The sequence below is a fragment of the Notolepis coatsorum genome (assembly GCF_963971535.1).
Source record: "Notolepis coatsorum genome assembly, chromosome: 3".
NCBI lineage: Eukaryota > Metazoa > Chordata > Actinopteri > Aulopiformes > Paralepididae > Notolepis > Notolepis coatsorum.
Window position 1 is genome coordinate 79439774 of NC_140167.1, and position 18727 is coordinate 79458500.

Below are 18727 nucleotides of genomic sequence, written 5' to 3' on the forward strand. Positions count from 1 at the left end.
TTGCCTCCAGATTTTTGGTAGCTTCCTGGCTGGTTGCTATGGTAACAGACTGACCTCCAAGTGTTTGGTAGCTTCCTGGTTGCTATGGTAACAGACTGACCTCCAGGTGTTTGGTAGCTTCCTGGTTGCTATGGTAACAGACTGACCTCCAGGTGTTTAGTAGCTTCCTGGTTGCTATGGTAACAGACTGACCTCCAGGTGTTTGGTCGCTTCCTGGTTGCGTGACATCAGCAGCAGTTTGGTCCTGATGCTCCGCAGGTGCATTTCACTGAGCAGAGACACGCGCTTCACTGTCGCCACATTGGTGGACTACACACACACACACACACACACACACACACACACACACACACACACACACACACACACACACACACACACACACACACACACACACACACACACACACACACACACACACACACACACACACACACACACACACACACACACACACACACACACACACACTTAGCGACAGACCCAGAGACAGTCACACTAGATACCATGCATATAGTAAGGCTGAGCCCGAACGTTCGAACGTTCGAACGTTCGTTCGTTACGCTGACATTCGGACTTTAATTAATAGGTTCGAACGTTCGGTGAAAAAAAAATAAAGGATGCGCACGGGGTTGAGGTGATGTGAATGCGAGGCGCTCGGCTCAACCAGTATGGTCTGCCGGGCTGCAGCGGGATACTATTTCTCAACCAGAGCTCTATTTTGATTGACAGGCGATTCTGCCAATTACGTCACACCGCTTGCACCCGCCTCTGCTGTTACCACCAATCGGCAAGCCTCAACAGACTTACCGGGGAGCCGTAGTTAGCTCCCCACCGAGGAAGTAATCGGTAACAAGGTTTCCGTAGGTGAACCTGCAGATTAGGATCATTAATGAATACCATCCTTTTTCGGCCACGGTCGCGCGAGCTTCATGGCGGGAGGTGGTTGCGTTGGAAACAACAGCAGGCGCACGGTGGACAGACCCGTCCGAGGTAGACGGTGGACGGGTCTGTTGAGCCAAGGCGTGCGCCTCTCCTCCCGGCTCCCCTCCCCGTCGACCAAGAGTGAATACCTGTTACGTGTAAGTTGTAACACTAACTATATAACGCTAATGCCACAAAACGAATGCATTTGTTTATCTAGCCCCTTACGTGACTGCAAGGGCTATTGTTTATCATACTTTGATTCAGTAGCTTGTTTATTTTCTTCTGAGTGCTTTGTTTAATTACATGTTTACATGAACAGCCACCACTGTAAACAACATGTTTTTCACCAATAGACTATGCAATGCCGCCCTCCGTAGGATCTATAATAATACAAAAAAAAAAATTATTATTAAAAAAAATTTAAAAAAAAATTAAAAAAAAATTTTATTAAAATTTTTTAAAAAACGAACGTTCGAACGTTCGTTCGATAAACCTGGCGAACGTTCGAACCCTAAAAACAGGGTTCGGGCTCAGCCTTAGCATATAGTCAAGCTGCCACTACCGAATGTTTCAGGTCAAATACAACTCGCTAGAACAGAATAGCGTGTGAAGAGTGTAGAGTAGAACAGAGTAGAACAGAATACTGTGTGAAAAGAGTAGAGTAGAACAGAGTAGAACAGAATAGTGTGTGAAAAGAGTAGAGTAGAACAGAGTAGAACAGAATAGCGTGTGAAAAGAGTAGAGTAGAACAGAGTAGAACAGAATACTGTGTGAAAAGAGTAGAGTAGAACAGAGTAGAACAGAATACTGTGTGAAAAGAGTAGAGTAGAACAGAGTAGAACAGAATACTGTGTGAAAAGAGTAGAGTAGAACAGAGTAGAACAGAATAGTGTGTGAAACGAGTAGAGTAGAACAGAATAGCATGTGAAAAGAGTAGAGTAGAACAGAATAGCGTGTGAAAAGAGTAGAGTAGAACAGAATAGCGTGTGAAAAGAGTAGAGTAGAACAGAATAGCGTGTTAAAATAGTAGAGTAGAACAGAATGGAGAAGAGTAGAGTAGAACAGAGTAGGTTAGGGTAGAGTAGAGAAGCAAAGAGAGAAGAGAATAGAAGAGAAGAGGAGAGAAGAGAAAGAAGAGGAGAGAGAGGAGGAGAGAACAGAGTAGATTAGGGTAGAGTAGAGAAGAGAAGAGAAGCGAAGAGAGAAGAGAAGAGAAGAGAAAGAAGAGAGAGAAGAGGAGAGGAGAAGAGAATAGGAGAGAAGAGAAGAGAAGAGGAAAGAGAAGAGAGGAGAGAAGAGAAGAGGATAGAAGAGAAGAAGAGCAGAGCAGAGTAGAGAAGGATAGTGGTAGTAGGATAGAATAGAGTAGTCGGTGTGTGAGTGAATGGGTGAATGTGAGGAACAGAATAGTAAAACGTTTTGGATAAACCATTTAGAAGAACAGAGTAGGGTAGGGCAGAGTATAGTAGAACAGAGCAGGGTAGGGCAGAGTATAGTAGAACATAGCAGAGTAGGGTAGGGCAGAGTATAGTAGAACAGAGTAGAGTAAGGTAGGGCAGAGTATAGTAGAACAGAGCAGAGTAGGGTAGAGCAGAGTATAGTAGAACAGAGTAGAGTAGGGTAGGGCAGAGTATAGTAGAACAGAGTAGAGTAGGGTAGGGCAGAGTATAGTAGAACAGAGCAGAGTAGGGTAGGGCAGAGTATAGTAGAACAGAGTAGAGTAGGGTAGGGCAGAGTATAGTAGAACAGAGTAGGGTAGGGCAGAGTATAGTAGAACAGAGTAGAGTAGGGTAGGGTAGGGTAGGGCAGAGTACAGTAGAACAGAGCAGAGTAGAGTAGGGTAGGGCAGAGTATAGTAGAACAGAGCAGAGTAGGGTAGGGCAGAGTATAGTAGAACAGAGTAGAGTAGAGTAGGGCAGAGTATAGAAGAACAGAGTAGAGTAGGGTAGGGCAGAGTATAGTAGAACAGAGTAGGGTAGGGTAGGGCAGAGTATAGTAGAACAGAGTAGAGTAGGGTAGGGCAGAGTATAGTAGAACAGAGTAGAGTAGGGCAGAGTATAGTAGAACAGAGCAGAGTAGGGTAGGGCAGAGTATAGTAGAACAGAGTAGAGTAGGGTAGGGCAGAGTATAGTAGAACAGAGTAGGGTAGCCTGTAGCCTTACTCCAACGCGTTCGTGTTTCCGCGTCTCTGATTGGCCAGGTAATGTGACATGTACGCCCAATCGTGGGACCGCAAGTTTCTACACTGGTTAAGCTTAGGCGATCTTTCGAAGTTGGTTAAGGTTAGAGTTTGTCTTAGAGCATGGCGATAGAACGCCTGCCCTGATTCCAAACTCTAACCTTAACCAACTTCGAAAGAGTCGCCAAAGCTTAACCAGTGATAAACTAGGCGTTAGGTAGTTTGCAGGCTGTTCGACCCAGAAATAAGCGCAGAACTTGCCATCCCACGATTGGCGCACATGTCACATGACCTGGCCAGAGTAGAGTAGAGTAGGGCAGAGTATAGTAGAACAGAGTAGGGTAGGGCAGAGTATAGAACAGAGTAGAGTAGGGTAGGGTAGGCAGAGTATAGTAGAACAGAGTAGAGTAGGGTAGGGCAGAGTATAGTAGAACAGAGTAGAGTAGGGTAGAGTATAGTAGAACAGAGTAGAGTAGGGTAGAGCAGAGTATAGTAGAACAGAGTAGGGTAGGGTAGGGCAGAGTATAGAACAGAGTAGAGTAGGGTAGGGCAGAGTATAGTAGAACAGAGTATAGTAGGGTAGGGCAGAGTATAGTAGAACAGAGTGGGGTAGGGTAGGGCAGAGTATAGTAGAACAGAGCAGAGTAGGGTAGGGCAGAGTATAGTAGAACAGAGTAGAGTAGGGTAGGGCAGAGTATAGTAGAACAGAGTAGAGTAGGGTAGAGTATAGTAGAACAGAGTAGAGTAGGGTAGGGCAGAGTATAGTAGAACAGAGTAGAGTAGGGTAGAGTATAGTAGAAGAGAGTAGAGTAGGGTAGGGCAGAGTATAGTAGAACAGAGTAGAGTAGGGTAGGGCAGAGTATAGTAGAACAGAGTAGAGTAGGGTAGAGTATAGTAGAACAGAGTAGAGTAGGGCAGAGTACAGTAGAACAGAGTAGGGTAGAGTAGGGTAGGGCAGAGTATAGTAGAACAGAGCAGAGTAGGGTAGAGTATAGTAGAACAGAGTAGAGTAGGGTAGGGCAGAGTATAGTAGAGCAGAGTAGGGTAGGGCAGAGTAGAGTAGAGTAGGGTAGGGCAGAGTATAGTAGAACAGAGTATAGTAGGGTAGGGCAGAGTATAGTAGAACAGAGCAGAGTAGGGTAGGGCAGAGTATAGTAGAACAGAGCAGAGTAGAGTAGGGTAGGGCAGAGTATAGTAGAACAGAGCAGAGTAGGGTAGGGTAGGGCAGAGTATAGTAGAACAGAGTAGAGTAGGGTAGGGCAGAGTATAGTAGAACAGAGTAGAGTAGGGCAGAGTATAGTAGAACAGAGCAGAGTAGGGTAGGGCAGAGTATAGTAGAACAGAGTAGAGTAGGGTAGGGCAGAGTATAGTAGAACAGAGTAGGGTAGCCTGTAGCCTTACTCCAACGCGTTCGTGTTTCCGCGTCTCTGATTGGCCAGGTAATGTGACATGTACGCCCAATCGTGGGACCGCAAGTTTCTACACTGGTTAAGCTTAGGCGATCTTTCGAAGTTGGTTAAGGTTAGAGTTTGTCTTAGAGCATGGCGATAGAACGCCTGCCCTGATTCCAAACTCTAACCTTAACCAACTTCGAAAGAGTCGCCAAAGCTTAACCAGTGATAAACTAGGCGTTAGGTAGTTTGCAGGCTGTTCGACCCAGAAATAAGCGCAGAACTTGCCGTCCCACGATTGGCGCACATGTCACATGACCTGGCCAATCAGAGCGCAAAACGGGAACCCGGAAACACGGACACGTTGGAGAAAAGCTACACGCAGTAGGGTAGGGTAGAGCAGAGTATAGTAGAGTAGAGTAGAGTAGGGCAGAGTATAGTAGAACAGGGTAGAGTAGGGTAGGGTAGGGCAGAGTATAGTAGAACAGAGTAGGGTAGGGTAGGGCAGAGTATAGTAGAACAGAGCAGAGTAGGGTAGGGCAGAGTATAGTAGAACAGAGTAGAGTAGGGTAGGGCAGAGTATAGTAGAACAGAGTAGGGTAGGGCAGAGTATAGTAGAACAGAGTAGGGTAGGGCAGGGCAGAGTATAGTAGAACAGAGTAGGGTAGGGTAGGGCAGAGTATAGTAGAACAGAGCAGAGTAGGGTAGGGCAGAGTATAGTAGAACAGGGTAGAGTAGGGTAGAGTATAGTAGAACAGAGTAGGGTAGGGCAGAGTATAGTAGAACAGAGTAGAGTAGAGTAGGGTAGGGCAGAGTATAGTAGAACAGAGTAGAGTAGAGTAGGGCAGAGTATAGTAGAACAGAGTAGGGTAGGGCAGAGTATAGAACAGAGTAGAGTAGGGTAGGGTAGGGCAGAGTATAGTAGAACAGAGTATAGTAGGGTAGGGCAGAGTATAGTAGAACAGAGTAGAGTAGGGTAGGGCAGAGTATAGTAGAACAGAGTAGAGTAGGGTAGGGCAGAGTATAGTAGAACAGAGTAGAGTAGGGTAGAGTATAGTAGAACAGAGTAGAGTAGGGTAGAGCAGAGTATAGTAGAACAGAGTAGGGTAGGGTAGGGCAGAGTATAGAACAGAGTAGAGTAGGGTAGGGCAGAGTATAGTAGAACAGAGTATAGTAGGGTAGGGCAGAGTATAGTAGAACAGAGTGGGGTAGGGTAGGGCAGAGTATAGTAGAACAGAGCAGAGTAGGGTAGGGCAGAGTATAGTAGAACAGAGTAGAGTAGGGTAGGGCAGAGTATAGTAGAACAGAGTAGAGTAGGGTAGAGTATAGTAGAACAGAGTAGGGTAGGGCAGAGTATAGTAGAACAGAGTAGAGTAGGGTAGAGTATAGTAGAAGAGAGTAGAGTAGGGTAGGGCAGAGTATAGTAGAACAGAGTAGAGTAGGGTAGGGCAGAGTATAGTAGAACAGAGTAGAGTAGGGTAGAGTATAGTAGAACAGAGTAGAGTAGGGCAGAGTACAGTAGAACAGAGTAGGGTAGAGTAGGGTAGGGCAGAGTATAGTAGAACAGAGCAGAGTAGGGTAGAGTATAGTAGAACAGAGTAGAGTAGGGTAGGGCAGAGTATAGTAGAGCAGAGTAGGGTAGGGCAGAGTAGAGTAGAGTAGGGTAGGGCAGAGTATAGTAGAACAGAGTATAGTAGGGTAGGGCAGAGTATAGTAGAACAGAGCAGAGTAGGGTAGGGCAGAGTATAGTAGAACAGAGCAGAGTAGGGTAGGGTAGGGCAGAGTATAGTAGAACAGAGCAGAGTAGGGTAGGGCAGAGTATAGTAGAACAGAGTAGAGTAGGGTAGGGCAGAGTATAGTAGAACAGAGTAGAGTAGGGCAGAGTATAGTAGAACAGAGCAGAGTAGGGTAGGGCAGAGTATAGTAGAACAGAGTAGAGTAGGGTAGGGCAGAGTATAGTAGAACAGAGTAGGGTAGCCTGTAGCCTTACTCCAACGCGTTCGTGTTTCCGCGTCTCTGATTGGCCAGGTAATGTGACATGTACGCCCAATCGTGGGACCGCAAGTTTCTACACTGGTTAAGCTTAGGCGATCTTTCGAAGTTGGTTAAGGTTAGAGTTTGTCTTAGAGCATGGCGATAGAACGCCTGCCCTGATTCCAAACTCTAACCTTAACCAACTTCGAAAGAGTCGCCAAAGCTTAACCAGTGATAAACTAGGCGTTAGGTAGTTTGCAGGCTGTTCGACCCAGAAATAAGCGCAGAACTTGCCGTCCCACGATTGGCGCACATGTCACATGACCTGGCCAATCAGAGCGCAAAACGGGAACCCGGAAACACGGACACGTTGGAGAAAAGCTACACGCAGTAGGGTAGGGTAGAGCAGAGTATAGTAGAGTAGAGTAGGGCAGAGTATAGTAGAACAGGGTAGAGTAGGGTAGGGTAGGGCAGAGTATAGTAGAACAGAGCAGAGTAGAGTAGGGCAGAGTATAGTAGAACAGAGCAGAGTAGGGTAGGGTAGAGTATAGTAGAACAGAGTAGAGTAGGGTAGGGTAGGGCAGAGTATAGTAGAACAGAGCAGAGTAGAGTAGGGCAGAGTATAGTAGAACAGAGTAGAGTAGAGTAGGGCAGAGTATAGTAGAACAGAGTAGAGTAGGGCAGAGTATAGTAGAACAGAGTAGGGTAGGGTAGGGCAGAGTATAGTAGAACAGAGCAGAGTAGGGTAGGGCAGAGTATAGTAGAACAGAGTAGGGTAGGGCAGGGCAGAGTATAGTAGAACAGAGTAGGGTAGGGTAGGGCAGAGTATAGTAGAACAGAGTAGGGTAGGGCAGAGTATAGTAGAACAGAGTAGAGTAGAGTAGGGTAGGGCAGAGTATAGTAGAACAGAGTAGAGTAGGGTAGGGCAGAGTATAGTAGAACAGAGTAGGGTAGGGTAGGGCAGAGTATAGAACAGAGTAGAGTAGGGTAGGGCAGAGTATAGTAGAACAGAGTAGAGTAGGGTAGGGCAGAGTATAGTAGAACAGAGTAGAGTAGGGTAGGGCAGAGTATAGTAGAACAGAGTAGAGTAGGGTAGAGCAGAGTATAGTAGAACAGAGTAGAGTAGGGTAGGGCAGAGTATAGTAGAACAGAGTAGAGTAGGGTAGAGTATAGTAAAACAGAGTAGAGTAGGGTAGAGCAGAGTATAGTAGAACAGAGTAGAGTAGGGTAGGGCAGAGTATAGTAGAACAGAGTAGAGTAGGGTAGAGTATAGTAGAACAGAGTAGAGTAGGGTAGGGCAGAGTATAGTAGAACAGAGTAGGGTAGGGTAGGGCAGAGTATAGAACAGAGTAGAGTAGGGTAGGGCAGAGTATAGTAGAACAGAGTAGAGTAGGGTAGAGTATAGTAGAACAGAGTAGAGTAGGGTAGGGCAGAGTATAGTAGAACAGAGTAGGGTAGGGTAGGGCAGAGTATAGAACAGAGTAGAGTAGGGTAGGGCAGAGTATAGTAGAACAGAGTATAGTAGGGTAGGGCAGAGTATAGTAGAACAGAGTGGGGTAGGGTAGGGCAGAGTATAGTAGAACAGAGCAGAGTAGGGTAGGGCAGAGTATAGTAGAACAGAGTAGAGTAGGGTAGAGTATAGTAGAAGAGAGTAGAGTAGGGTAGGGCAGAGTATAGTAGAACAGAGTAGAGTAGGGTAGAGTATAGTAGAACAGAGTAGAGTAGGGTAGAGTATAGTAGAAGAGAGTAGAGTAGGGTAGGGCAGAGTATAGTAGAACAGAGTAGAGTAGGGTAGGGCAGAGTATAGTAGAACAGAGTAGAGTAGGGTAGAGTATAGTAGAAGAGAGTAGAGTAGGGTAGGGCAGAGTATAGTAGAGTAGAGTAGGGTAGGGCAGAGTATAGTAGAACAGAGTAGAGTAGGGTAGAGTATAGTAGAACAGAGTAGAGTAGGGCAGAGTACAGTAGAACAGAGTAGGGTAGAGTATAGTAGAACAGAGCAGAGTAGAGTAGGGTAGAGTATAGTAGAACAGAGTAGAGTAGGGTAGGGCAGAGTATAGTAGAGCAGAGTAGAGTAGAGTAGGGTAGGGCAGAGTATAGTAGAACAGAGTATAGTAGGGTAGGGCAGAGTATAGTAGAACAGAGCAGAGTAGGGTAGAGTATAGTAGAACAGAGTATAGTAGGGTAGGGCAGAGTATAGTAGAACAGAGTAGAGTAGGGTAGGGCAGAGTATAGTAGAACAGAGTAGGGTAGAGTAGGGTAGGGCAGAGTATAGTAGAACAGAGCAGAGTAGGGTAGGGCAGAGTATAGTAGAACAGAGTAGAGTAGGGCAGAGTATAGTAGAACAGAGCAGAGTAGGGTAGGGCAGAGTATAGTAGAACAGAGTAGAGTAGGGTAGGGCAGAGTATAGTAGAACAGAGTAGGGTAGCCTGTAGCCTTACTCCAACGCGTTCGTGTTTCCGCGTCTCTGATTGGCCAGGTAATGTGACATGTACGCCCAATCGTGGGACCGCAAGTTTCTACACTGGTTAAGCTTAGGCGATCTTTCGAAGTTGGTTAAGGTTAGAGTTTGTCTTAGAGCATGGCGATAGAACGCCTGCCCTGATTCCAAACTCTAACCTTAACCAACTTCGAAAGAGTCGCCAAAGCTTAACCAGTGATAAACTAGGCGTTAGGTAGTTTGCAGGCTGTTCGACCCAGAAATAGGCGCAGAACTTGCCGTCCCACGATTGGCGCACATGTCACATGACCTGGCCAATCAGAGCGCAAAACGGGAACCCGGAAACACGGACACGTTGGAGAAAAGCTACACGCAGTAGGGTAGGGTAGAGCAGAGTATAGTAGAGTAGAGTAGGGTAGAGTATAGTAGAACAGAGCAGAGTAGAGTAGGGTAGGGCAGAGTATAGTAGAACAGAGCAGAGTAGAGTAGGGCAGAGTATAGTAGAACAGAGCAGAGTAGGGTAGGGCAGAGTATAGTAGAACAGAGTAGAGTAGGGTAGGGCAGAGTATAGTAGAACAGAGCAGAGTAGAGTAGGGCAGAGTATAGTAGAACAGAGTAGAGTAGGGCAGAGTATAGTAGAACAGAGTAGAGTAGGGTAGGGCAGAGTATAGTAGAACAGAGCAGAGTAGGGTAGGGCAGAGTATAGTAGAACAGAGTAGAGTAGGGTAGGGCAGAGTATAGTAAAACAGAGTAGGGTAGGGCAGGGCAGAGTATAGTAGAACAGAGTAGGGTAGGGTAGGGCAGAGTATAGTAGAACAGAGCAGAGTAGGGTAGGGCAGAGTATAGTAGAACAGAGTAGGGTAGGGCAGAGTATAGTAGAACAGAGTAGGGTAGGGCAGAGTATAGTAGAACAGAGTAGAGTAGAGTAGGGTAGGGCAGAGTATAGTAGAACAGAGTAGAGTAGGGCAGAGTATAGTAGAACAGAGTAGGGTAGGGCAGAGTATAGTAGAACAGAGTAGGGTAGGGCAGAGTATAGTAGAACAGAGTAGAGTAGAGTAGGGTAGGGCAGAGTATAGTAGAACAGAGTAGAGTAGGGTAGGGCAGAGTATAGTAGAACAGAGTAGAGTAGGGCAGAGTATAGTAGAACAGAGTAGAGTAGGGTAGAGCAGAGTATAGTAGAACAGAGTAGAGTAGGGTAGGCAGAGTATAGTAGAACAGAGTAGAGTAGGGTAGAGTATAGTAGAACAGAGTAGAGTAGGGTAGGGCAGAGTATAGTAGAACAGAGTAGGGTAGGGTAGGGCAGAGTATAGAACAGAGTAGAGTAGGGTAGGGTAGGGCAGAGTATAGTAGAACAGAGTATAGTAGGGTAGGGCAGAGTATAGTAGAACAGAGTGGGGTAGGGTAGGGCAGAGTATAGTAGAACAGAGCAGAGTAGGGTAGGGCAGAGTATAGTAGAACAGAGTAGAGTAGGGTAGAGTATAGTAGAACAGAGTAGAGTAGGGTAGGGCAGAGTATAGTAGAACAGAGTAGAGTAGGGTAGAGTATAGTAGAAGAGAGTAGAGTAGGGTAGGGCAGAGTATAGTAGAACAGAGTAGAGTAGGGTAGGGCAGAGTATAGTAGAACAGAGTAGAGTAGGGTAGAGTATAGTAGAACAGAGTAGAGTAGGGCAGAGTACAGTAGAACAGAGTAGGGTAGAGTATAGTAGAACAGAGCAGAGTAGAGTAGGGTAGGGTAGAGTATAGTAGAACAGAGTAGAGTAGGGCAGAGTATAGTAGAGCAGAGTAGGGTAGGGCAGAGTAGAGTAGAGTAGGGTAGGGCAGAGTATAGTAGAACAGAGTATAGTAGGGTAGGGCAGAGTATAGTAGAACAGAGCAGAGTAGGGTAGAGTATAGTAGAACAGAGTATAGTAGGGTAGGGCAGAGTATAGTAGAACAGAGTAGAGTAGGGTAGGGCAGAGTATAGTAGAACAGAGTAGGGTAGAGTAGGGTAGGGCAGAGTATAGTAGAACAGAGCAGAGTAGGGTAGGGCAGAGTATAGTAGAACAGAGTAGAGTAGGGTAGGGCAGAGTATAGTAGAACAGAGTAGAGTAGGGCAGAGTATAGTAGAACAGAGCAGAGTAGGGTAGGGCAGAGTATAGTAGAACAGAGTAGAGTAGAGTAGGGCAGAGTATAGTAGAACAGAGTAGGGTAGCCTGTAGCCTTACTCCAACGCGTTCGTGTTTCTGCGTCTCTGATTGGCCAGGTAATGTGACATGTACGCCCAATCGTGGGACCGCAAGTTTCTACACTGGTTAAGCTTAGGCGATCTTTCGAAGTTGGTTAAGGTTAGAGTTTGTCTTAGAGCATGGCGATAGAACGCCTGCCCTGATTCCAAACTCTAACCTTAACCAACTTCGAAAGAGTCGCCAAAGCTTAACCAGTGATAAACTAGGCGTTAGGTAGTTTGCAGGCTGTTCGACCCAGAAATAGGCGCAGAACTTGCCGTCCCACGATTGGCGCACATGTCACATGACCTGGCCAATCAGAGCGCAAAACGGGAACCCGGAAACACGGACACGTTGGAGAAAAGCTACACGCAGTAGGGTAGGGTAGAGCAGAGTATAGTAGAGTAGAGTATAGTAGAACAGAGCAGAGTAGAGTAGGGTAGGGCAGAGTATAGTAGAACAGAGTAGAGTAGAGTAGGGCAGAGTATAGTAGAACAGAGTAGAGTAGGGTAGGGCAGAGTATAGTAGAACAGAGTAGGGTAGGGTAGGGCAGAGTATAGTAGAACAGAGCAGAGTAGGGTAGGGCAGAGTATAGTAGAACAGAGTAGAGTAGGGTAGGGCAGAGTATAGTAAAACAGAGTAGGGTAGGGCAGGGCAGAGTATAGTAGAACAGAGTAGGGTAGGGTAGGGCAGAGTATAGTAGAACAGAGCAGAGTAGGGTAGGGCAGAGTATAGTAGAACAGAGTAGGGTAGGGCAGAGTATAGTAGAACAGAGTAGGGTAGGGCAGAGTATAGTAGAACAGAGTAGAGTAGAGTAGGGTAGGGCAGAGTATAGTAGAACAGAGTAGAGTAGGGTAGGGCAGAGTATAGTAGAACAGAGTAGGGTAGGGTAGGGCAGAGTATAGAACAGAGTAGAGTAGGGTAGGGCAGAGTATAGTAGAACAGAGTAGAGTAGGGTAGGGCAGAGTATAGTAGAACAGAGTAGAGTAGGGTAGGGCAGAGTATAGTAGAACAGAGTAGAGTAGGGTAGAGCAGAGTATAGTAGAACAGAGTAGAGTAGGGTAGGGCAGAGTATAGTAGAACAGAGTAGAGTAGGGTAGAGTATAGTAGAACAGAGTAGAGTAGGGTAGGGCAGAGTATAGTAGAACAGAGTAGGGTAGGGTAGGGCAGAGTATAGAACAGAGTAGAGTAGGGTAGGGCAGAGTATAGTAGAACAGAGTATAGTAGGGTAGGGCAGAGTATAGTAGAACATAGTGGGGTAGGGTAGGGCAGAGTATAGTAGAACAGAGCAGAGTAGGGTAGGGCAGAGTATAGTAGAACAGAGTAGAGTAGGGTAGAGTATAGTAGAACAGAGTAGAGTAGGGTAGGGTAGGGCAGAGTATAGTAGAACAGAGTAGAGTAGGGTAGAGTATAGTAGAAGAGAGTAGAGTAGGGTAGGGCAGAGTATAGTAGAACAGAGTAGAGTAGGGTAGGACAGAGTATAGTAGAACAGAGTAGAGTAGGGTAGAGTATAGTAGAACAGAGTAGAGTAGGGCAGAGTACAGTAGAACAGAGTAGGGTAGAGTATAGTAGAACAGAGCAGAGTAGGGTAGGGTAGAGTATAGTAGAACAGAGTAGAGTAGGGTAGGGCAGAGTATAGTAGAGCAGAGTAGGGCAGAGTAGAGTAGGGTAGGGCAGAGTATAGTAGAACAGAGTATAGTAGGGTAGGGCAGAGTATAGTAGAACAGAGCAGAGTAGGGTAGGGCAGAGTATAGTAGAACAGAGCAGAGTAGGGTAGGGTAGAGTATAGTAGAACAGAGTATAGTAGGGTAGGGCAGAGTATAGTAGAACAGAGTAGAGTAGGGTAGGGCAGAGTATAGTAGGGTAGAGTAGGGTAGGGCAGAGTATAGTAGAACAGAGCAGAGTAGGGTAGGGCAGAGTATAGTAGAACAGAGTAGAGTAGGGTAGGGCAGAGTATAGTAGAACAGAGTAGAGTAGGGCAGAGTATAGTAGAACAGAGCAGAGTAGGGTAGGGCAGAGTATAGTAGAACAGAGTAGAGTAGGGTAGGGCAGAGTATAGTAGAACAGAGTAGGGTAGCCTGTAGCCTTACTCCAACGCGTTCGTGTTTCCGCGTCTCTGATTGGCCAGGTAATGTGACATGTACGCCCAATCGTGGGACCGCAAGTTTCTACACTGGTTAAGCTTAGGCGATCTTTAGAAGTTGGTTAAGGTTAGAGTTTGTCTTAGAGCATGGCGATAGAACGCCTGCCCTGATTCCAAACTCTAACCTTAACCAACTTCGAAAGAGTCGCCAAAGCTTAACCAGTGATAAACTAGGCATTAGGTAGTTTGCAGGCTGTTCGACCCAGAAATAGGCGCAGAACTTGCCGTCCCACGATTGGCGCACATGTCACATGACCTGGCCAATCAGAGCGCAAAACGGGAACCCGGAAACACGGACACGTTGGAGAAAAGCTACACGCAGTAGGGTAGGGTAGGGCAGAGCATAGTAGAGTAGAGTAGAGTAGGGCAGAGTATAGTAGAACAGGGTAGAGTAGGGTAGGGCAGAGTAGAGTAGAGTAGAACAGAACACTCACCATGACAATCAGGTTGAAGGTATCTGGGCAGTAGGAGATGTGACAGGCTCCAACAGCCTTCTTAAAGTCCTTATGGGCCTGGTCATTCTGACAGCTGACAGGAGAGTCAGATAGTTATACATCTCAACTTCAACTTTACTTCATTTGACATGTTCAGTAGGCTGAATTGGAATTATAATGTACAAAGCTTAAAAACAGAGCTTAAATTATTAGAATGGCTTAGTAGCTGTAGTCTGTGTATATTAGGGCTGTCTTAAATACTTCGAAGCTTCGTTCGATGGGCATGGGATTCGAATATGAAAATAAAATTCAATTATAAAAAAAAAGATATAAATAAAAATAAAAATATGATTATTATTATATAATTTTTTTTTGTGCAAAATCAACTCTGCCTCTCTTTGTTAACTACAACAAGCAATGCTGTTTGTTATTTAAGATGAGGTCGGACTCGGCACCGACAGATTTGTGTTCATTGTGCTGCTTTTATAAAGCCTCAAATGACAGCTTACAATATTTCATGAAAGCAAAGTGTTTTGTTTGTCTAAGATTTAAAAAGGTTTAAACTTTACAGCACTGACAAAGTTGAACAAAGTGCTGTACAAGTCCCACAACATAAACATTTTTAAAATTAATAATAAATAAATAAATAATAATAATAATAATAATAATAATAATAATAATAATAATAATAATAATAACTTATTTTTTTATCTCGAAGCTTCAAATTAAAATCGAATATCGGCCCGAAGCTTCGAAGGTCAGCCCTAGTGTATATAGTTAATAGAATTGCTATATTGGTAGTTAGTGTATATAGTTACAATAGACTGGTTATATTAGTAGTTGTAGTTAGTGCAGTCCCTTTCTCTGTACATTCGCTAGTTTGTTACTCAGTATGTGCCTTGTGAGTTGACAGTGTCCATTCTAACCAATCAAACGTGAGCTTGACGTTCTTACATTTAATGCTGATTTTAGATTGGTTAAGATTAGCCTTCAAGGCTTGCTGTCTTCTCTCACCCTACAGCAAGTTGTTGACGCACACACACGTTCACACACGCTGCTCCCAGTGCTCGCATTGCCCCTGCCCCTCACAGACCCGTCTAGTCAACATCTCTCATTCGCTCTGAAGAGAGCAAGAGTGCAGCTCCTCTTTCAACATCACTAAAATGGCCCAGTAAACTATTCACTTTAGTTTAATGCACGAGGCGTTGTCTAACGTTATGTAGTTGGCTAGCTACTGATAGCTCGTATCAACGGCTGATACCATCATAGGCGTTAGTTTTTGCAGCTGTTGGCTAGCTAACGTTAGCTACCTAGCAACTGTAGCTAGCTAATACGGTCTGTGCTGGCTGGCTACCTTTTAATTCGCAATGGAGTGGAGCTAACTAACTGTACAAATTGATGTGATTGGCTGAGACTGTATTTTGTACGGTTGGCTGCCTGGCTGTTGTGGATTCGGGTAGCCAGCTAGCTGGCAGTTCATAGTGCAGTAGCTGGATGTTGTTGGCTGAAAGATCGAGTTTTCTCATAGCCGTGAGTAATCGATCAATCGATTACTCAAGCCCACCCCTATAAGCTATACAAAAAGGAAGTTTAATGTGACTGATCTAGTGACCTAGAATCGGAATATTCCACCCATAAATAGCTAATGTCAAATGGAAGTATTTTATATTCTGTACTTAGTCAGACAGTTCCCTCTGTGTGTAATACAGACAGTCGTCACACATTCATAAATAACACTTACAGAAAAGCTTATTGTGCACTGTAATAAAAGACGTTTTGTTCAATGGGGGATTTTTGTATGTACCGAATACCATTAAACCGTGGCATTTTTGCCCAAGGTTATCGTACCCTCAAAATGTCATACCGGCACATGCCTAGTCTACACTATCTAGGCTACACTACTAGGTCTACACTATACTATAGTTTAAGGCTACTTTCACTGTTTTACTGCATTACAGTACTGTTATATTGTCATTTTTTTTTATCAATATTACATATTGTTGGTGCTCCTTACATTTTGGTGGGTGCTACCAAGTAAAAATGTAAATTTCGAGCCCTGTTAGTGGATATAGTTATAGAATGGTTATATTAGTAGTTGTAGTTAGTGGATATAATAATAATAATAATAATAATAATAATAATAATAATAATAATAATAATAATAATAATAATAATAATAATAATAATAATAATAATAATAATAATAATAATAATAATAAATTCTATTTGTAATGTGCTTTACAGTTGCGGGGAAATCTCAAAGCGCTACAGTTAAAAGAGCTTAAAAACTAGCGAGAATAAAGGAAAGAAAGAATATAAAAATAGGCAAGACTAGAATAACAGAGAAACATAGAATAAATAAAACTGATCAAAGAAATTGGTAAAAGAACATAAAATGTGTGGAGCTAAAAATTTGATAAAAAGTCAACAGAAGGCTCTACTAAAAAGGTGAGTTTTGAGGCCTTTCTTGAAAGCATCCAGTCTGTATATCTATATATATATAGTCTATATAGTTATAGAATGGTTATATTAGTAGTTGTAGTTAGTGGATATAGTTATAGAATGGTTATATTAGTATTAGTAGTTGTAGTTAGTGGATATAGTTATATAATGGTTATATTAGTAGTTGTAGTAGTGTATATAGTTATAGAATTGTTATATTAGTAGTTGTAGTTAGTGTATATAGTTACAATAAAATGGTTATATTAGTTATTGTAGTTAGTGTATATAGTTATAATAGAATGGTTATATAACAGTGTATATAGTTATAATTAGGGATGTCCGATATTATCGGCCTACCGATATTATCAGCCAATATCGGCATTAAAATGTGATATCGGAAAATATCGGTATCGGTTTTCAAAAAACTATTTCTATAGAAATTATGTCCGATATTATCGGCCTACCGATATTATCGGCCGATATCGGCATTAAAATGTGATATCGGTTGATATCGGTATCGGAAATTAAGAGTTGGACAATATCGGTATATCGGTATCGGTAAAAAAGCCAATATCGAGCATCCCTAGTTATAATATATGTAGTTAGTATATATAATTGTAATAGACTAGTTAACAGATCAAATAGTATATAGTTGTAATAGAATGGTTGTACATACGCCTCTCTCAGGTCCTGTGGCACAGCTACGGTACACTTGAAGAAGGAACTCTTGGTGAGGGCGTTGTTGGTGTTGATGGGGCGAAGACGCTCAAAGGTCACAATCTCATTATAGGTGGCATCGCAGGCTGCATACTCTATCACATAGAACTAGACACACAGACGTGGTTAATGCATAGTAAATAATAATAGATTAGATGAATGCATGGTAAATAATGAGTGGGCCCTGAGGCCCTGGATGACGACTTCTCTGGAACTAAACTCCAGGTTTATAGACGTCACAACTAGGGACTAGTGACCAGGATAGAACATAGTGGAAGTAACCTCAGATAAAACCTGTCAGTCATAGTTGGTTGATCCGATCCACTACAGCAGGACAAAGGCTGATAAGACACCCACTCAGGTCTGGTTGTTAGAAGCCATAATGACACAGTCAGGTCTGATTGTTAGAAGCCATAATGACACATTCAGGTCTGGTTGTTAGAAGCCATAATGACACACTCAGGTCTGGTTGTTAGAAGCCATAATGACAGTCAGGTCTGATTGTTAGAAGCCATAATGACACAGTCAGGTCTGATTGTTAGAAGCCATAATGACACAGTCAGGTCTGATTGTTAGAAGCCATAATGACACAGTCAGGTCTGATTGTTAGAAGCCATAATGACACAGTCAGGTATGATTGTTAGAAGCCATAATGACACAGTCAGGTCTGATTGTTAGAAGCCATAATGACAGTCAGGTCTGATTGTTAGAAGCCATAATAACATAGTCAGGTCTGATTGTTAGAAGCCATAATGACACAGTCAGGTCTGATTGTTAGAAGCCATAATGACAGTCGGGTCTGATTGTTAGAAGCCATAATGACACAGTCAGGTCTGATTGTTAGAAGCCATAATGACACAGTCAGGTCTGATTGTTAGAAGCCATAATGACACACTCAGGTCTGATTGTTAGAAGCCATAATGACAGTCAGGTCTGATTGTTAGAAGCCATAATGACACAGTCGGGTCTGATTGTTAGAAGCGATAATGACACAGTCAGGTCTGATTGTTAGAAGCCATAAAGACACACTCAGGTCTGAAGCCATAAAGACACACTCAGGTCTGAAGCCCAGGGATTAAAGCAAAAAAAAACTCCTGACTGAACTTTTTTCAGGCCAAGTCATATTCTTATTTTAACCTCCACTGTATTTCTTTTTAATAGCGTTGGCGTTTTAAGGGAGCCTACTTGTTTCGGTTTCATCGATAATCCAATGTACAGTTACCCCCCCCCCACCCCGCCTACCCAACACTTCCACCCCCAACCACCTCCAATGTACAGTCCCCCCCCCCTCCACCCAACCACCTCCAATGTACAGTCCCCCCCCCCTCCACCCAACCTCCTCCAATGTACAGTTTCTTCGTCAAATGTATATACTCCCTTTTTTAGACTCTTATTGTATCATCACAAACAGTACTGTATTTGTAAATCTGGTATGTCATAAATGTATAGATGTAGCAGTATTATCTATCTGTATGTCATGTATGTCATATATGTTATGATGAATTGAAAATGGGGGACCCTGATGTAAAGAGGAAAGTCTTTCTCTGGTCTGCATCCCCTTAACAATTGTGTGTATTGAGCTGTACTGTATTGTACCCATTCTGCAATCTGTTAATAACAATCAATCAATATTTAACAGATTGCAGAATGGGTACAATACAGTATGGCTCAATACACACAATTGTTAAGGGGATGCAGACCAGAGAAAGACGTTTGTCTTGTTTACATCAGGGTCCCCCATTTTCAATTCATAGTGACATTTATGACATACACAACATTTATGGCATAGGGACATACATGATAGATCCTAACAGAGATTATATACATTATGATGGGGAGGAGACTGTACATTAGGGTGGGTGGCAGAAAAAAAGATACAT

The 18727-nt window shown here is 43.7% G+C and overlaps 1 protein-coding gene across 2 annotated transcripts in view; it reads right to left on the reverse strand.

Annotated features, from left to right (window-relative positions):
- Window positions 1–18727, reverse strand: part of fxr1 (FMR1 autosomal homolog 1) — a 73081-nt gene that overhangs the window by 34691 nt on the left and 19663 nt on the right. For both annotated transcript variants that reach the window (XM_084310892.1, XM_084310891.1), the window contains exons 5-7: window positions 16807–16955; window positions 13689–13782; window positions 193–309 (exon numbers count right to left, since the gene is read on the reverse strand). In XM_084310892.1, coding sequence (XP_084167018.1) covers window positions 193–309; window positions 13689–13782; window positions 16807–16955 — 360 coding nt within the window. The remainder of the gene's footprint in view (window positions 1–192; window positions 310–13688; window positions 13783–16806; window positions 16956–18727) is intronic.